General features: G+C 38.7%; 1 protein-coding gene across 2 annotated transcripts in view; it reads left to right on the top strand.

The window, feature by feature from the left end:
* VTI1A (vesicle transport through interaction with t-SNAREs 1A) overlaps positions 1-19,267 on the top strand; it is a 270,856-nt gene extending 251,589 nt beyond the window's left edge. For both annotated transcript variants that reach the window (XM_086466467.1, XM_086466466.1), the window contains one exon: positions 19,174-19,267. In XM_086466467.1, the coding sequence (XP_086322593.1) occupies positions 19,174-19,267 (94 nt within the window). The remainder of the gene's footprint in view (positions 1-19,173) is intronic.
* Positions 19,268-21,028: the final 1,761 nt, after the last annotated feature.

Genomic DNA, 21,028 nt, shown 5'->3' with positions numbered 1-21,028 from the left:
AAATAGAAATGGTGTTCTTACCAGTGGGTCAAAGGCTTTTTTAGAACCAGCAGAAAACAAGGAAGCTGGTGCAAAAGGAGTTACAGAGCGCATTGTTTAAAATCATTAAAATTGGGGGCTAGCTGAGGTTTTCTCTGTAAGGAAAAAAAGGGAAAGCACATCTTGATTGGCACTGCAGAGGCATGCACAAGGCTGGAGAAGCCCAACAGAAAGCAAAGCCAAGAGGATTATTATACCTTGATTTCAGAGGGCATGATTTATGGTGTGGATTTTGAGTCCTGACATTTTGATTCAGATATGACAGAGCCGAAGTTTCGCAAGCTGCTGTTGTAGGAATTTGACACAGAGGGGTAAGACCCTCTAGGGTCAGTTGCTCTCTCTGCCATTTTGAAATGCCAGATCTCAAGTGGAAACTTTTGTTCCTTCCTTCCCACTAGAAAAGTCCTTCCAATTTTGGGTGCCTTTTGGAAGTGAGCCTGTAGGAGCAAGTGCAAATATGATTCTTAAGCCCAGACTCACAAATTCAGGAGGTTTAAAGTTGTTTGTTATATTTTTGGTTCTGTAATTGTAGTTTGTTTGGCAGAGCATGCAAGACACGGATCACTTGCTCAGGGCACATTAGCACTGACAGCATTCCAGCAGTGCTGGAATCTGTGAATATATCTACCTCAACCATCTTCTCACACCTTTTATGATTTTCATTCTTCCTAAACTAAAAAAAAAAAAAAAAACCAACAACAAAAACAAACCAACCAAAACCCAACAGAAATAACCAACTACCTGGCAGGAAGGATTGATTGATGACCTTTCTGATCGTACTGGGAAATGCTCTTTAAAATCAAAATCTGAGTGAGCAGAACTCAGGCAACACAGGACCTCACTGGAGAGGGGCTTGAAGGTGCCACTTCTGTTGTGAAAACAGTTTATTTAGTAGTTAATGCCTTGACTTTTCTGTCTTTGTACTTCTGAAAGATGATCTCCTGCAAACGACGAACCCTTAGCCTTAACAAAGTACTGATCCCTCTTTAACATTTACTTAATTGAAGCTTAGAAGGAAAAAAATATAGTGTAGTATTTTAAGAGTGACTGTGTAGCACCTTTCCAAGTTTGCATGCCTGTCAACGGGATGTCATCCTTTAAGTGTGAATGAATGGCTCTATTTCCAGTTCGAGTTTCCATTCCTAGGCAAAAATAGCACCAAATACACTATACTTCCAGAATGTTTTTTTTTTTTTTTAACTTTATAAATCACACCGCAATAAAAAGTGATCTATGGTTCTTTCTTCATTTAAAATGTTCTATACTTCCACTGTTCTATACAACAGTGTCAGTTTCTGTACATCCAGTATAGAACAGTCCAGTTTCAAGTGAAAACTATTAAAAAGAGAAGATGCTACTTCAAATGACTGAATAAAATCACAAGAAATAATTTCTCATTCTGTTCTAACTGAGCAGACTGTATTTTGTAAGGATACCAGTTATATTTAGCATTCCTCAAGGCTTCCATTGTTGGGCTTTTTTTTCCACAACCAGCATGAAGCACTGAAGCTTTAAGCATCCTGTCATGATGCTGATGTTTCATCAAAGAATAGATGGGTTCCTCAGCTGTTGCAGTTACTTCAGCATTTGTACCTTTTCCGATGACACTTGGCCAACTTTTTAAAATTTCCTAAGTCACATGTGCAGTGATAAGGGCTGAGCTTTTTAAGGCCTTGAATTATCTAAATCATGGCACGAATCATGGCATAGGCTGTCTAACTATCTCCAAAGATATGATTCTTGGATCTGATTCATTTAGTCTAGGAGTGTCAAAGTCCTAATGATCTAACCTATTCCTTACAATAGGATTTGGACCTTTTTTTTTTTTCCTTTTGCTAACACAAATAATTTATAAAGGGTTAGCAGAATATTATAATGGTGTTCATTAGGGGTGGATATAAGGTAGAAAGCAATAACCAGGATTATAAATAACTGCTTGATCTGTAGAATTCTAAAATACCTTCTTAAATTTGATTAACTGTCTCAATATATGGTTAATCATCTAAATCCTTTAGAAACTATTTGTAAATGCACCCTTGACATAAAGCATGACTAGCTTGTCTGTATTTTATGAAACATGACAATTCTACTGAGGAAATTGAGCAGCATTTCTGCAAAGTAGTCATTGTAATTGAGAAGGCGAACGTGGTGTTCCACATTTTAATTGCGGAAAGTTAAATACTTCCAGTTTCTGAATTGCCATGTGCAAATTTGTTGCGCAAAAGTAGCATGGAGTGGCTACACTCTTCCTCAGAACAAAGCAGGAAAAGGAAGGTAAAAGGAAGGGAGAGTTATAAAAGAGTTAAAACATGAAAATGGAATGATTTCAGAATGGTTTGGACCTCAGCTCTGTGGTACGAAACCACCAGCATCAACCAGCAGCAGCAGGGTCTCCTGCTCCCAAAAATGCTCACTCCCGCATCTGTGCTGCATCCAGCTGCTCTCTTGTTTTCATGGGCACTTTTGTTCTCGAGTCAGTGTCTTGAAATGGAATTGATCAGTGCAAAATAGCTCTCCTCTCCCACCCTCTTTTTTCCTTTTCTTTTTTTATCCTGGTTCAGTTGCTTGATCTGATTCATCACATGGACCCACAGCACAACTGAGGCTGGCATGCTGCAACGCAATGGCAGAAATGAACACCAAGAGAGGGTGGGAACAGGGGGAGGAAGGGACAGTCCTGAGCATGACTCCTAAAATTAGTATTGCTGCTGGATGCTTTGCATCTTGGGAACATGGTCTTGGCTTGAGTACAGGACTTGGAGTCAGAACATTTAAACTATACACTTCCTTCTAGCCTTTGACACCCTTAAACTTTAGTTTTGCCATCTTCTAGGTGGGAATAATGCTAGTTACCTCAGTGATGTGAAGATTTGCTAATGATTCTTCAACCAATTAGCACATGAAAAATAGGAAAGATTGCTCTTTACACTCCTGCATTTTGCTGAAGTTGTTCTCTCATGCTTATGAACATACTTACATTTCATTTGTAGTAAAATGTTTGATTTTGACTGTGTTCCTCCTATCAGAAATATGTTGCTACAGCAAAGACAGGTCCCTGTTTTTGTAACCCAAGTGTCTCTATTTTTAGTTTTAAGATGTTGGCTGCATCTCTCTCTCTTTTTTTTTTTTTTTTTTTTTTTTTTTAAATTATGTGTATATATTTATAGCTCTTGCTATTGGAAGAGAATTTCCTGCAAACAGATCCATTTCTGTGGAGCTCTGCTCCAACACGGAGTCCCATGCCTTCCACCAAGTGATTGCTCCAGAATAAATGTCTGCTCTGGTTGTAGGATCAGGCTGGCGAACTGTAAACTTTATATTGCCTTCAGCACATAGTAAATTTGCGTGTGCAGGAGGTATTAGTGACTGGGCATCCGATACTTGGCACTGTCGCATCTGAAGACGTGAGTGACAGGAGAGATGCAGCCCCAGCCCGTGTCCTACAGAGTCGTTTCCTCTTTGGATAATTACATTCTCAGTTTTCTCTGCAGTTTTAACTGGGGGGGGAAGTATCTGTCTTCGCACCCTCCTTTAAACAGGTGAGTCTTGTAACCATGCACCGTTAAACAGCTGCCACATCTCACCCAGAAGTAGGTGAAAGGACTTTTTACATAATGTTCATATCTGGTTTGCATTCTGAGCTGTGTGAATCCACAGTAATGCTACGTGGGTATCTGAAAGCAGGATTTGACCTGTAGTTGGGTTCTGGTTCACATGCAGCGAGTAGCACTTGCTCAAATAGCTTTAGTGACTCCAACAGGACTACTGGTGTGCGTAAGGACTGCAGAATCAGGCCCCTAAGGATCCTTAGGAATGAAAGGTATCCTGTAACTCTAAGGTATTATTATGATGACTACTCTGGAGAGCTCAGAGGTATTGAAGTCGGCAAAATAAATTACAGAGTTAAATGTATAAGTAAACCAAGAAGCGACTGATGTTTTTTGCATAGTAATAATCTTCATAATCACTTCATTTGCACAGTTATTTCATTTTAAACTTTAGGCACAGTTTTGAAGCACAACTCAGTGGAGATTTTTGCTGTAATCTATAAACTTTAATGAAAGCTAATTGGAGGACAAATTTTAATCTAATTAAAATGTGACTGCATAAAGCAGAAAGGATGAATGAAGCAAAATGCTCTATGGGGCACAGTTTTCAAACAATGATTACCCTGAATACTAAGTCAAATGAAGCTTTTGTAAAATGATGATCATGAACATTGCCAGCAACAGAACAACCTTGAGAAACTGCAAATGAAAGTTTTAATGTATTTAGTTTAAAAACTGGACATTAAACTCACAGCAGCATAAGGAATTTTTAAAAAGAAAATAAAAAGCAACACAAACAGTCTCATCTAAAAACATAACAAGTAAATTAGCCAAAGGTGTACATTCCATCTAAGTTCTCATGATCAGCAGATGCAAATGTTTGCAGTGCACCGATGAGTTATGAGCCCTAATGAGATTTCAATGCTGAGCAAACAATAAAAATTTATGCATTGCATAGTTTTAGTGGCCTTTGGCTTCATGGTTAGTGTTACACCCTTTCAACAGCTTTGGTAATATAATATCCAGCTGGCTTTGGAGGTAAGGAAAATTTTAGGGGTGAACTGAAATTGTGAGAAATAATGTGATTGATTGCTTTGTCAGAATAATGCATTTCCACGGTATAATTGTCCGTAGTAATCTTAGCCCGGGTACGGATACATAGGTTCTAGTTATGTTCAGACACAAATTTTGAAGGATTCAGGTGAAGGATGGCTTTTCCAGCATTTGAGCCAGACCGTTTCCTGTGCTGGATACATGTCCAGGCATCTCACAAACAGTCCCTCTAACAAGAGCATTCCTGTCATAGTCCGGTAAACGGGAGAATTGAAAAGCTACGCTTTCCCCAATAAATGTCACATGTCCCAAGAAAAGAAGCGGAGCACAAGCACAAAAAGAAATGCACAATAGATATTGAAATAAATGTATGTAATGGGGGGCGGGGTGGCTGTGAATCAGGGAATTCAACTGGTGCAGTGTGAGAGTGAGCTCAAATGTATTCAATTTAAAAGACCCATTTGTGGGTTAGGCTTTTATGAATCCAGAACCTTCACCATAATGATTGCCTGCATTACCCTACATAATATTAAAATCTTAGCATGTGATTAATAGCAGATTCCCTGCATACGTGTCACAACACACATCTGCAGCAAATCTGCCAGTATATTTCTGTGCTAGTTTTACTTTGGGGCCATAAAGTAATTCCTGTTTTGTGAATGAGAATAAACCTATTATGCACTAGGTTAGCTACACCCAGTTTCTTCTCTTCAGGGAAAAAGAGCTGCTTATTTGATACGGCATCTCAAATTTCAGTGTTCAGAAGTGAGTTTAAGCCTTGGATAGGTTTGCTTGAGCAAGCTGTTGGGATTTGCCTTCACCGTTTCTTACTTCTACATTTTCCAAAACCTTCTGTGCATAGAGTATTGAGAAACTTCTGGACAGCAGTAAACCAGTGGACTTAATTACAAAGTGTTTATTGCTAAATTTGTTAATGAGTCAACATGCAAAAAAGATGTATTTATCCCTGTTTCCTCTTAAAATAGTAGAAAAATTAACTTCAAAAAATCTTTTTTTAAGCTGTTTGCAGTTTTGCTGTTCACAAAAGCCCGTTTTCCCATTCGCAAATAGCTACCATTCACTTTGCCCCAAGGGAACTGAGCATAGCTCAAATGAAGCTTAGAAAAAAAATATTTTTTCCAGTTGCAACTCAAAGTCTATACATATTCACACATGCACGCAAAATAAAAAGGAAGATGCAGAAGCGTTCCTCCAGTCTGTAGTCTGAAAAGTCCTGTCGACCTGTTTCACTTACCAAAATGAAAACAGAACCCCACAAAAACAGCTTAAATGACAACAAGAAAACATTAGGAAAGCAACATCTGTTTTGCATTCTTGGCATCGAGTCTGCCCTTGCAACATAGGGTCTGACACAGATGTACAGGGTTATGACACCACTGAGTACCGCTGGATTTAAAATGGTGTAACTGAGAGCAGAATCAGGGCGCTGAGTTCTTACAACGCTGTGCAAAACTGTGGCTCTTGATCTCCTTTGCAGATGTGGGACTCAAACCCCACTGAAGTTTTAGGCATCTTTCCATTGATTGATGCAGCCTGGAGAGCAAGTCATATTCCTCTACCAGCAATTTAGAATTTGTTATTGACTGTGTATTTTTCTGTCATGTGTGTATGTGGTTGCCTGTAAAATTGCGTTGCTCTGCTACTTTCCAATAGACTTTCCATTTTGTGTAGCTGCGTTCAGAGAACCTTTCAAATTATGTTATGTAATTAAGCTCCTCAGCTTTTACGTAAAATAAAATAGTAGCAAGGAGAGAGAAATTTAAAGGTACTCAGAAGGAAGGTAAAAATAGCTCTGATTGAACTGGAAAGAATCAGTGATTTGGGAAATCTGGGAGGCCAGAGTTGCCAAGAGACCAACTCTCTCACCAGGGGCAGCATGATTACTAGAGATGGCACAAAGGCAGCACTCCTCTCCCTGTTTGATTGCCCATCCGTAGTTGTAACAGAGACAAAATTAGCTCAACTCATACCTGGCATAACTTCACTGTCTCCAGCCGAGCCATGTCAGATGCAGTGCCGTGCTTGCAGTGTTTCCACCAACCACTAGATGTCTGTGTGTGCTCTATAAAGTTCTCGAGGGGGTGATGCCCCTGGTAAACAGGGGAGCCAAAACTGGAACACAAGCTGTGGGGAAGCCTATTAGTTTGTGTTCAGAAGTGCAACATCATTACTTTAATTAAGCCTGTGTTTAAAGCAATTTATACTGTCTAAAACTAAATTCCAACCTTTCTAATTTGAGACAAATAAGGAAAAGATGCCTTTCCTGGTCCACATCTGTTTAAGACAAACTATTTCCTTGATGTCCGGGTGAAGGGCTGAAATAGATCTCATTGTTGTGAAAGTTTTGGAGGAAGTTGCTGAGATGTAAAATAGGTTCATCTTATTTCTATTCTGAAACAATGAAATACCAAAACATAAACATCTGCTCTGCAAGTGAATTGGTAAGAGCTCGCTATTTAATTCTGCCCTGTATAGCCCAAACCACAGTACTGCTGGAGCCATATTTTCACATGTACGATGCATCAGCATACCTGAGTGCAAAGAGGAAGGCTGTGCGTCAGATTCAAGTTTAGTATATCTTTAAAAAAGCCAACAATAACAACAAAAAATTAAAAAAAACACCAAAAAAACCCCCCAAAAACCTGGAAGAGCGGATCTGGGTACAGAAATCTATTTCACAATTCTCTTTATCAGGCAGTCCACCGGCTGACCAGGGTAGCTGCACCTGTGGCCAGCTTTTCTGCAGAGACATCCCAAGAAAAATGCAAAAGTAATCAGCACATGTTTGCCTTTCATTTATCTCTGTCATCCGGGAATAAGATACAGATAGTATCAGGAGCAATGAAAGGTACATTCTGATATTGTTTTCAAGTTTTTTTGTCTAGACAGAGAAGAGCAACCACTTCTATCTCTGTGGAACACATACAGCCCCCCTCCACGCTCGCATCCTAGGCTGAAGGCCAGAGGGAGGTAGTAGGCTGTCTATATTTTAAAAAAAAAAGTTTAAAACCACCACCTACTCATCAGGTGACTGGAGACTGTGATTGTAAAATGTGCTGCAGGCAGAAGTTCTGAAAAATCCCAGAAAGTGTTGAAAACATCTCTAAACAAGGTATTTTTCTCCTGCACCTTTCTTGCTAAAGGTCCCAATTGCTGCCAAGAAAACTAGTGAGAATGTTAGCTGCCAAATAAAAAATTTATGACAGTGTTTGGCAAAGGATTGTATCACTGCTTGTTTTATACATTTCCACAAGGCTCTTGAAGGGCTGTTGGACACATACGGCTCACTGATCACTGTGCTTTATCTGTTCTTTAATATACTAAAAAAGCAAGCTCCAATAAAGTATGATCTAAACAATACATATTTTTTTCTTTTAATAGCCTCCTATAAGCTCTTGCTATGGTGAGAATATAATTTCTAAACAACATTCCATATATATAAATGGATTTAAAAGCCCTTTACCTGACAAAGTTACTTGTTATTTGAGTCACTTTCATAGTAAAAATGCATGATTTTTTCAATTAAAAATGTATTGCTTTTGCAATTGTGCTTGTTATATGTTGGAGTCTGGGCCAATAAACTGCCTGTTAAAACATAAAGAGGTCCATTCAGTCAAAGTTGTGCCTGCCATTTATGTTTCAAAAAAACAAGAAAATAATATGTTGGAATTGCATTGCTCACCAATATCAATTAGGTTTTTGGCTGTGTCGTTAAATTATTGTTGGGGGAGAAAATTGTTCCGGTGGATTTAGTGGAAAAAATATATTTTTGAATACAGAGTTAGCACACTGACAATAGTAATTATGCTGGCCGATGCTGAAGCAACACCCTTAAAAATATTTTCCCGGTCTGAAGAAACAAAATTGTCTATCTCTGTCTTTTCAAACCAGTTATCAGATTAGGCTTCCAGCTGATAATTAGTGCTGTTTAACATAGATCTTGTCATTTGGAAATCTCAAAGCCTGAACGGTTTACTTTTTCTCATTATCATGTGCTGCTGGAGGTGGGAGGTTTGGAGAGTGGAACTGCACCTCCCCGCACCGTTTTGTAAGGAGGCAGAGTCTCCTCTTCTCTCTGGTGGCCAGTGGGACACAGTCTTGGCGTGCTGTCCCCTTCGAAGGGGACAACCAGAGGAACACAACCCCATGCTGTCCCAAAGCTGCCCCCCAGGGTCGCGTGGCTCTGCACCATGCTTGCGTCTTCACGGTACAGCAAATATTCGAGAGCAGCCAACAGCACTACAAATGCTATACGCCTTGTATATGCTTGTGTATTTCATGGTATTTGATATAAAGTACTCAAGACAGACCAGCATTAAGAGGATTATTTCAGACAGCATTAGGAGTTAATTTACAGAAGATTAGCTCTAAATCAGGCAGATATCATAAGCAAATTAGCATCAGTTGTAAGAGATTCAGAATCAAAATGTGTGGTGGTTTTTAGTTTCTCCCTGTATGTACTTAGTGGATGAGTAGTATCTTTATTAGTTTCCCATACTAAGGTGTTACATCTTGAATAGTGAAGAACAGGTATGCTTTTTTCCTACATGAACACTGTTTATTATGATACTGTTTATTGGCAATGAAACTGCTTAACTCCGAATACCCTTCCTCTGCTGAATATTTTATATTTCATGCCATTTCTTCATTGAGTAATGTTTTGTTTGGCCCTAGAAATGATGTCTCCATGGTGTGATATAATATTTTTAAATAGGTAATATGCAGCTTTACTTCAGAGTGACATATTTAATCCTTTTTTTTCTGTTAAAATGAGTCGCATTTTAATGCCAACTCATAAAAATGAAGGAGTGTATAAAATGCTACATAGTAGGGTGAAGATTACAGCTACTTAAAAATAGCTTCCTTAATATTTAAGCTTGTAAATTATAAATTTGTTTTATTTCCACAGGAGTGATGGTTAATTTGTATTAAAAAGCAGATTCTGTTCTTCAATCAGTTTTCCAGACGTATTTTTCTGGCTGCAGACAGACAGGCATAAGCACCTATCCAATCCCTTCTCGCTATCACAGTTTCAAAATGCTTGCCCAATTAGTGGAGAAGATGACGAAATGGATTGGGCCACAATATTAAAGCCTGTCCCCTGAGTTGTCCTTGGGATTCTGAGAGTTTTGAAGTCTACAAATGGGATTCCCATCTTTGGAGAAATTTGGACTCTGCTCTCCAAGAAATATTAAACTGCTTAGTCTTCAGTGTGCTCCTGAACATTTGGATTTTTAACTGGGGAGGGAAGTCTGGGCAGTGTTTTATGATTTTTTCCTTTCTTGATGGACCAAATTCCTCTTGACAAGGTTGGCCTCAGGTCATGAATGTCTCCCCGTGTTCACTGAAAGAGGAATCTTTGCTCCTTCCATGAGATCATGAAAACTTACACCCACTCTAAGCCAGGTTTGGCTTGCAGGTCCCTCCGGTTGCAAGATCTGCAAGTGCTCTTGCACTTTGACTTTGTGCCCTGTAGTTTTACAGAATGCATGAAGGCTCGGTGTGGTTATTAAACCAAGGTGTCTGAGGTCATAACAAAGTAGAGGCATTTCTGCTCCCCTAATAGAAATACTGTAACATGCTGAAAAGAAAATACTTTAATAGTGGCAAGTATCTCCTGCCAACTAATTTGATAGTTCTCTATCAGGTAAACCATTTGTGAATACATTGATTCTTTTTATTTTTCACTGTTCTGTCTTCACTATTCCCAGGTTTTCTCTGAACCAGTTGGGCAAAAATTGATTTTTATTTGTTCCACTGGCCTTGTGGAAAATTAGCTTATGAACTGGTTTTTATAGGAGGACTCAAAGCACAGAACAGGTTGAAAAATAAGCCTATAGCAGTCAAAATTGTTGTCTGAAATGTCTTCAGACTGGAAGGCTGAATTTATTGCTCAAAACAAGTACTAGCATTGTGGAGGTGTGCAGTCCTGCTCATTATCACTGGAAAAGGGGGAACCAAAAAGCACAGTAAAAAATTAAATTTTAATAATGCTAGTGATATTTTCTAAATCCTTCTTGACAGAAAGATTCTCATTATTTTTATCTGTCTCAGAGTAGGCTCTTTTAATGCCATCTCACAAATGGCCTTAGCCATGATTGTTTTCCTTTCTTTTATAGCATTTGAAAAAAATGAATATATACCAAAAAAAATTCTATTCTATCATTCAAGAAGTGCCATGAAATGGTAACATTTTGGATAGCACATCTTCAGGAACAATTGCTGCAGATGCCTTCAGGTTTTTACAAAAGAGGTCAACATTATTAAGACAATTGTAGAAAACTTGCCATACAAAAAGACGCCCAGTCAAATATGGTGTGATAAGGGGAAAATAATTCAAGTAAAGTATTTGTGTCCAGTCTCCATCTTCATCACACCTAAAAGCTGTAGATCAGTCATTAATTAAAGTGAGGCAGGGCAAAAGATTTTACTTTCTTTCATCTGTTTAAGATATGTATTTTAGTGAGTTCTAATGATTATGAAAGTTGATAAAATGCAGACTTTAGACATTTTTGTTTTCTTTAAATTGCACAGAATGTAAATTTAACTATATTTATCATAAAAGCCACTGTGTGATCATGTACGTTCTTGTCGTTTTATAGCTTGCATACATTTCTTCTGCTGGAGAAATAATTGCTTTAGCTTTGAGTGCTGACGAGGGGGTTGGGGTTGGGGCTTTTTATCCCTATTAACTGTTTGGGGATGAGGGCTTCATGCATATGATGTGCTGAAGAATGCCATTACACTGACAGCTGGGCTATCCACCCTCCCTCAGAGCTCTTTCTAAAGAGCTCATAATGTTTGCTAAGGCCTATGGTTCTTAGTCATGCTCAGGTGACTAAATGTGTGATTTGTTCTTCTTGATACTTCAGTACCCTGAGAAAGGCTGGTTGGAGATTAATACAACCTTGACTCCTTCCACTTGCAGTTGCCACTGCGCACGTGATCTTCATTTACACTTGCCAAAGAGATCTGGTGTTGCCTCTGCTTTGCATGAAAAGAATTAATCCCCCTCCAGTTTTGGTTGGTGAGTTTCTGTGGCCCTGGAATCCACCCGCTGTTCCTCCTAATGACAGTAATAATCTAATTGGTTCCCTCTGTGGAAGGAGTGGACAGGGAGACAGGAGAAAGCTGAAGTTGCATCACAGCTGTGCAGAGAAATGTTCCCTGTCAGGGTCCCTTGTCAGCAGAGGGATACTTTTCATCCTTCAGAAATGCCTTCCCATGTGTTTTAAAAATAATCAGTGAATAAGACGTGAGCTAGCAGAAGAGGTACAGTACCCTTCCCTTTTGCCTTTTTATCTTAGGTCTCATGTCCATGAGGTCCTCTAGCAGGCTTTCCCTAGTCTTGCAGTTCGCATGCTGAAGGCTGCATGCACTTGTCTTCCAATCATGCCTGTGGGTATCTCTCCTTCCTAGGACACTCAGTGCCCCCCTCACTGCCCCCAGACTCCAGTGATAACCTAGGTACTATTTGCACCTCTTGAGACTGCCAGCTCCTTGAGAGAGGACTCATGCAAGCTATGATAATCCTGATGGCTACCAAATAACACTACTCCAATGCTGTTCATGTGTTTTTATTGTATTTGGAATTATTGCACAATTTCAGTTATGAATTAGATATCTCAACAAGTATTTTAACTATCAGAGATCATAAAAATAATTTTGAAATTTAATCTTAATGGTAAGATTGTCAGGAGATGACACAGCAAGGTAAAAAACATAGTTCCTTGAGCCAAGGAAGCCCACTGTATTTCAGGAGGCATTCAGCCCAGAGGGGGATGTCTCTCCTATCTCTCACTCCTCCAGAAAAACTGTCAGAGAAGTATATTTGATTCTGGTCAGAATTTCATGTGCAAATATGGGAGATAAAGGGAGATAATGAAACAAGGTATTTACTGGCTAATTATTGATTAACACCTTCTGCTTTACTGGTGAGTTTCATCTCTGCAATATTTCTGATTAATACATTACTGGCACTTTATGATATGATAACACCTTTCCTGTATGATTTTGCCTTCAGAGCTAGCAAGCTTTCTTGCTTGGGCCTCATGTTCAAGCTTTTGGGGCTATTCATCCCTACTTAATCTGTAGGCACCTAACCTAGCCAGCTAACTTAACTGACTAGTTCTCCTGGGATGCATATATGGCCAGGAAAAGAAGGCAGTTCAGAGCAGGACTCTAGCTTACATACACAGGGAGCTCAGAGAGATTAGCTAGATATAATTTAGAAGTTTAAAGTTGGATAGTGTGACTACCTCCCTGCACCTGTTATTACATGACTCATTCTTTCATTCAGGGCCCAGGTGGAAACACATTGATGTGGTTTGAGTGTAATATTGAAACTAGAGATTGGCATCCATGTTATTAGAAGTAGACAGCCCCAGTCCTTAAGACTGAACTTTAAAGCTAGAGCATGTAACTCCTCAGCCCTATCATCAATATCTTAGGTACTTTGTATGGCCTGTCTCTTTCAAAAAACCCTGCTAGTCAGCTAGAAGAATGCCATCATTTTTTATTCTCCATTCCTCCATTTTTGAGGCTCTAATTTCATTATCTGCTCAGTTTTCAGCAGTCTTTAATGGATTTTCCCAAGATCTTACACGTATAAAACTAGGGCCTCTGTCCCTAGGGGAAGAAGAGGCTCCTTTGGGAAGGAATTCAGAGAACACAAAGTAGGCTCTTGCTGGGAATGGCCTGGCCCCAGACTGGAGGTGGAGCCCAGGCAGCATGGCCTTTTTGGCATGAAGTAAGCCATGGGAGGGTCCCATCCCCTCCCCACCACCCCAGAGCCTTTTCACCTTTACTTATACTATGTCAATTGCAATGTAGTTGGTTCTTCTGGCTTGAGAATGCAAAAAACTTGGACTTATTTTCAGAGTTTCAGGCGGGGCAGAGGAAAAAAAGCTTGACTATTTTCCTAGTTCTTCACCTTTGCCAAGGTCAGCTAGAAGAGGGTCAAGGAGTTGTATACAACTTGTGCGGATATTTTTTCACAGGTATTCGTGTTTGCTAATTTCAGTTGTTAATGATGAAAAATGTTTCAAGTCAGGTACTTCAACCAGCTGTAATTTTGCTAGGCAGGGCTCTCTTATTTCAGTAGGTTGCCATGTCTTTATGTTTTGCCACAGCCTGTCTAGTTCTTTTCAGTTGCTTTTATTTAAGTAAAGAATTCTTAAACCTAAAGATCGGAAAGATGAATAGTTGCTTGAACAGCCCCCAGATACCCTGAACTTAGAGGTTTATCATTATGTTTTTAAGGCTTTGCTTTACCAATCATAACATTTTATTCCCCTGTGTGGGGTCTAGTGCTTCCATTAGTGAAAGCTCCTGATATATCAAAACAAGGATGTCCTTATATATAGTAATAATGATGTCTGTCCAGAAGGTATATGAGTATTACTTTAAATTCACATTTAGTTTTGCCTGGTATGTATTTGCCTATGTGACTAGACCTACACTTTGTGTTTGTTTGAATCTGCTGATTTGCACATGAATATTGGGCACTTAAAAATCACTTACCACTGATTTGCATGCACCTATTTTCTTGCACATTAGCAAAAACTGCCAATCACAAATAAAAGGGCACCCAAAAATTCAGTAGCCAAGTATTCAAAGCGACCATTTAAAATGTAGTCTTGTATACAAAGAACAAGCCTTTCCGCCCAGTAAACTGATAGGAATCACTTCTAGTTAATTCTTAAATACACATATTACAGTGAAACACTGTTGGACAGTGCTTCGTCATCAATCAGTCTGTGTTCTTGAGGACACTATTTTTCGAGATGCTTTCTTTAAGAATAAAGCCCTGTGTTGTAATGAATGTGTGCTAACTGATCCCCCAAGCCTTTTATATTTTTTTCGTTTGTATCAGTGACAGAGCTGAGCTTCTGTAAGAAATTTCTGCAGTATTTTGTTTGTAGTCTTCATTATTTCAAGTTAAGGACACAAAACTCTTTACGCACCCAGAGTCTGCACTGGTTCGTTTATACCCTGTATTTTGTTAACATGTTACCGTGATTGCTAATTTTCATGACAATTGTTATTGTACCATCAGTGCTTAATGGCAAGGCATCATTATTCAATGCTGGTCAATCAGGCACTAAGACATGTGCAAGACATCAGGCTGAACCCATATAGATGTCGTGCACTCCCCTGCTAATGAATGCAGTTTTGTAAAAAGGTTTAAACACGGTTGGCATCCTTAATGTAAGGTTTGCAAAAGCTTATTTGGGAACTGCTTTGTGTTTATATGGAGCAGATCTAAACATGTCACAAACAGAGTTAGACCCATTGTGTGCATGTGTGTGTGAAGCTACGGAGAGGAGTGAATCATTTTGGGTTTTGAAATGTGGAAAGGCAGCACAATTTCTGCCATGGCAGGAGTCAGAGGAACTGATTTGCCAGGGACATCAGTGTTTGGTGATGGATGTGGGACTTGTTCTCCAAAGCAGTGGTTGCCGTGTGCATCAAAGAGGTGATCCCCGAAAGTGGACAGTGTCATTCGCCAGCTCACAAAGTTGGCACTGGCTGGAGGGAGCCTCCAGCACACCAGTGGTCGGAGGTTAGTTACGGTGACCAGAAGCCAGGGTAGAGGGCCAGACATTTAGAAGGGAGGAGCAGAAGGAAACTCAGGAGTGGGATGCTCTTTCTGCGTTGTTAGTCCAGCCAGCTCTTCCAATGTGTCGGTTAACATTGCCCTCGCATCTGCTTTAGTTACTGTTTCTATGTGGTTTTGAGCCCAAATGTTTTGGGCTGCTGTCCATGATAAACTAGATGGAACTTGGTTTAAAAGCACAGATTTTTCATCTCTTCTAACTCAAAGTAGAATGAGCCCTTGTGCTCCTAGAGTTTCGAGTATGAGAGAAACAGTAGACATTGGCTGTTAATGAGCTCCAGCGCGCTGGGCTCCAGCAGAACTTGGTGTGAATTCAGTGCCTGAGCTGCATCGATTAAATGGTTAATTCATCTCATATCAACAGCACTATGATTCATAATGTAAACTTGAGGAATCCTTGATGTTTCAGTCACACATTCCTCTTAATTTGGCTATGCATTCTTTTAAAGCTACAGTGTGCTAACTTAATAAAATGCAGCATGCAAATGCACAAGTTTTTGCCTTCAGGCATTTTAGCCATGGATGTTTCAATGGGTGTCTTCTTTCAAGTATATATTCTTTCTTAAATTATTTACCCTGTAAACATGCTTTGCATTTTCAAAGAAGAATCTGGGCTTCCTCATTCACCAGATTTTGCTGAATTTAAGGTGTAATAGAGATAAAAGACTATCATCTGCTTCTTGTGAGCATGTTAGCCTTCGGGATTTTTTTTTTTTTGTAGCGAATGTTAGGCCTCATTTTCTTCTGCTTTGGTATTATCACTCCCTCCCCCACTTAAATTCCTTGATGCTTTGCCTAGAGCAATACCCACTGGCAGTGTCTGGCTGTGACAGTACTATAGGCTTCCCTACAGATGGGTCCTGCCAATGCCAACCATTGTTCTACCACTGTGAGCTGACTTGACTGTCTTGGATCACTCAAAACCCCCTTTCCTCTTGATTTTGTCTTTATTCTGAAGAGTTGCCCTTCCCTGTTGACTTTGAGATCTGAAATGTGCTGACACCCAGAACTTGTGTTCTCTGTCTGAGAACAGCTCCTAGACTCAGACTTCAACACGCACCACTTGCTAAGCCCTCCTCAAGACTGTCCTGCTGCTACCAGACAGCTCTGTCATTCTCCTCCTAGCCTCATCCTTGCAGTTTGCAGTTAGTTTAATTTTACTTGCTCACTTGAAAGTAAAACAGTAAAACTCCATGTTATTCTTTTTTTAAAGATACAAAATTAATCTTTAACTGTGGGCTTGAATATTAAAAGTATATAATGCTTCAGTGTAGGAGTCTGTTGATAACATCCATCCTATTTCATGATTAATTTGTTCCTTTTAATATGATATTCTTTTGCTGCACCGTGCAGACTAATTCAGATTTCTAGAAATTGAACTTTGATATGTATTTCCTAGATTCACACTGTAAGTGAACCTTCAATTAGCAGATACAGGTGGCAGCATGCCTCAGTCAATGTTCTCTTGACAAGAATTTTAGAGACGTGGACACTGATTAAATAATCTTGCAATCGGGTGTATACTGCCAGAGTATTAAAAATAAAGCATTTGGAGGATTTGATGCTTTTTAAATTTTTCTTTAATTTTAGGTCTCAGACGATGAAATGCTTTTCAGTGGGCCAGAGATAGGAGAAGTTGATTTAAACACTCAGTATGTTATGTATGCCTTTGCCTAACTATGTGTTAGATTAAGCGAGTTTCGCTCACAGTTAATCCTTTGTAAATTAGCATTATGGATGCCTTGGGGCCCACATCCCACAAATAAAATGGTTGTCAAGCCAGCTGCACTGTGTATTACTTAAGGCTGAATGTTTTAAGAGTTTTCATGCTTTTAATCTATTTCATTGCTGAGTTTCAATTTTGCTGAGTGTCTTTTCAGGAGTGATGAGGGTGAGTGAGTAAATATGTATTCTGGTTTTCATGCATTTGCCTGGGCAAATCGTTTTTTATCAGGTGTTTGGCAGAGAATGTCACACCCTGCCACAAAAGAGAAGCTTGTAAGTTCAGGTGTTAAATTGAAGTGCAAACCAACAAGAACCAAAAGCCCTTAATTAGCTTTATTTCGTTAGCCTTGTACGCTTTTTTTTAAGGGGGGGGGGGGGAGAGTGAGAAACATCCTTCCCTCCTCCTCATCCTTTTGGCAGAGTAAATATTGCCTGTTAAGTTTGAATTAGCTGTCATCGCGAAAGAATTAATGCTGTGGTTGAGCCTTTCTAGTGAGGAAGGGAAAAATAAACGAGACAGATCTTAGTTCAGCTTTAAGTGATAAATGAGGACAAAGCAGCCCATTCATCTCCTGCTAGGAAAGTGGACACAAACACTAAAGCAGTTTTGCGGAAGACGTGTCAGCAAATGTGATCATTTTGTAACCTGTCAGGAGGATAGAGAGCTAGTCCTTTTAGAGTGTCACAGGGGAGGGTGTCTGTCTGATGTGACAGTTTTCATCCATCCATTTACTGCTTTTTCTTTAGGTGGGGGGTAAGCAAAGAGAGAGCTGGAGTTGGTTAAAACTGCATTTTTCTTTACACTTTCCCATATAATTTATATGCATATCCACCCGCATCCAAATGAAAAACATTTACCAAGGAAAACTCCCCTCTGCTCTCTAGAGTTCCTTCTCTCTTTCACTGCGTGAAATATGCTCATTTTAACACATTACATTCCCCGTCTTCAAATGGAGCCTTGTACTTGGTTTGATGTTTCACAAAACAGAGTCTTACCTCTTCTTACCATTGTTTGGTTGGTGAAGGCTTTGTTTTGTTTTGTTTGGTTTGGTTGGCAGAAACACAAGAAAAAAAAACAAAAATAAATATAACTTAGGGTGCTTTTGTTGCATTTGGTGGTTAGGGTTTTTTTGCTATACCTCTCCAATTCTGATGACATGCTTCATGTACAAATATGTTTTTCAGAAGTTCACGTTTCATGAAGAATATGAAAATATTCTTCCTCCTCTGTGAGAATGGAATAACAAATACCGAATTGTTACAATCCAGCATCCTTCTGTAAAATGTCTTAAATTCTACTTTTTCTTGAGTTATTCATTTTAATTGACCTATTGATTTCAGGCAAAACCTGTGAGCGATGTGTCGTCTGATTTTAGAAGCAGGGATTTCTCCCAACAAATGATTGAACAATATTAGGACTTTCTACTTCTGGCATCTTTTTATTATTACTAATTTCCATTTTTTTTATACTACGTAGAAAATGTAACATTTGCCTATTACCATAAGTAAAGGTATGCTACAGAGACAGGAGATGCTTTTACAACATAAGCTTCACAGTTTGACACTTGCTTCTTTATATCATCCTTTTCTTCAAAACTATCTTTTATACTTTTCCCTTGGTATTTTAGTACAAGTAAGTATCTCATTGATATGTGTTTCCTTGAAATCTTGTACCTTAATGGTAAAATCCCTTGAAAATTAATAAATTGTTTCTGTTCAGATTAAAAATCTGTGAAGATTTCAGAATGGCTTTAAAAAATATAATGGTATTTACTATTACAGACCACCCTGCTTTTACTGCATCGACTGAGGACTAATTATTTCGTTTGTTCTTAGAAGGTTAATAAACTGTAACATGATGTATTTTAGTTATTCTAATATGTATGTAAGTGTATGCATAATTAAGAAAAGTTTTAATTCTTTCCTGAATGCAAAAGTTGGATTTAATAGCTACATAAAGCAATGTTTGGAAGCACTGGAAATTGAAAGAAGTAAAACACAATCAAGATTTGCAGAGTGGTATAGAAAAACCTAAATTTGTGTGCATATGTCTTTTCTCCAAGATATATATCTGTGTGCTACTTTTTATGATTTTTATATCTGTTCTGCTGGGTTTTAAATTTTGTTTTATTCACTTTTTTTTTTTTTATCTCTTCTGCTTTGTTTCAGGATCATCCAAAACCGGATTTTGATCGTTGTTCTGGCAGTCATCATCATCTTCACCACTGTGATGGCTATTTATTTTTCTGTCAAGGGACGCTGATATCTTTGTTCTTCACTAAACAGCAACAAACTGCTTGTTCTGAGTAATTAAGACAAAGTGGTCACATGAATCATTCTCTTGCACTGACAGAGTCTCCCTCTCTTTTCCACTCTTCAACTCAGGTGCAAGTGGTGTAAAAAATATTTTGTATTATTGATGGCATAGCTGATGGCATGTGGGGTTGATTATTTTTTCTTAGATTTTTTGTCTTTATCTGAGTGTTTTCAGAATCTCAATATTTCTTGGGCTGAGGGCTTGTTCCGATATAAAAAGACATAACGTGTTGAATTCTGCCCCAGACAATTAGCCTGTAAGTTGCCAGAGTTTAGCGAGGGAAGAGGGGTCTTTGCACTTTTCTTGTGCCATGCGGGGTGTGTGAATATATCAAGCAGTATCTGACCTTCTGTGGTATAGAATATAAGTAAAGCAGAGACCAAATCATGTAGAAAGTGAACCTGCCTCCTGTGACTAATTCCCGATCATGAATTATCGTAATAGACGTAACCTGGTTAAGAACAGTAGTTAGTTTTAAAGAGAGAGCAACCTTAGGATGATGTTTAGTATCTGATATGAATCCAACACAAAAATTTAACAGTTTTTTTTTTAAATTAGGCTTTCTTTTCTGCTTATTCAAAACAATTCCACTCTCATCAAGATCATGATAACACATCACTCACCCAAAATGTAGTTGTGACCACAGCTCATCTGTTGAATCTGTTTTAAATCTTCCCATGTTGATATATGTACTGATAAGAATATACACTAGGCCCTTATTGAAGATGTATAAAGATACTTATCTATTCATTGCTGATTGAAAAGAGATCTTAAGTAATAGTTCAGTGACAAATACATTATTACAATGCATTAAACAAAAATACAGATTTTTAATATTGGCCTGACTATGTTGAGGCTGCATGTTGGAAATATTTTTAGTGTATTAAATTCTGATGTGATATGCCCCTTTTTAAACAGAAACTGTAAAAATGTTAATTTATACATGCTTTTAGCTGATATAATATATCATGGTTTCATCTACCTGTGTGTAAATGAGCTGTGTTTCTCTTTTGCTATTGGCTGTGCTTCTCATATAGACAGGTCTAGATCATTTGGCTTCTAATTAAGCTTACAACTCCAGCAAAGGTCTATTTCTGTTGATGTGATAAAGTAATTTTCATTATAACTTTTAAATTCATTGTATGCAGTCCCTTAAAAATATTACAAATTGAGAGGGATTTTAAGCCCTTGAACTTAAAACTGTAAAATCTTTTCAGAATGCTGTTCAAAGAAACAAAAAGCTGGTGGCTTTCAAACTTCCCCAAATTAGGTAGGGACTGAGCACCGAATTCTCATGTGTGCCTTAGTGCTTTTGGGGTTTTGGCAATCCCTGCGGTCTCTGCCGACTTGCTGCGCTGTCCTTGGGAGCTGATTTGGGGATAAACGTCTGGGAGTTCATTTTGGCCCTCAATATGTCCCCTGTTTTCTCTACATGGAAACAACTCGGCTAAAAGGATGTTGGTGCTGATACAACAGCTAAGACTTTGAAAGGTGATGATAAATGCAGAATAAAAGGATCCACAAGAAAAACGATACTCATTAAAACAAATGGAATCATGTATGATCAACGGTGGTTTATGAGTTACATGCCGCTCACAACTAAGTTCAGAAAGTGGTTTCTGTGCCAAGTTTCTCTACCAGCTCATGTCAGCAGCTGTAGGGTTGTACTGGTACAGAAGTTTCTGGGTAATTGAGATCCATGTTTTC

This window comes from Leptosomus discolor, chromosome 6 (assembly GCF_034619465.1).
Source record: "Leptosomus discolor isolate bLepDis1 chromosome 6, bLepDis1.hap2, whole genome shotgun sequence".
Taxonomy (NCBI): domain Eukaryota; kingdom Metazoa; phylum Chordata; class Aves; order Leptosomiformes; family Leptosomidae; genus Leptosomus; species Leptosomus discolor.
This window is presented reverse-complemented; position numbering and strand designations above follow the sequence as displayed.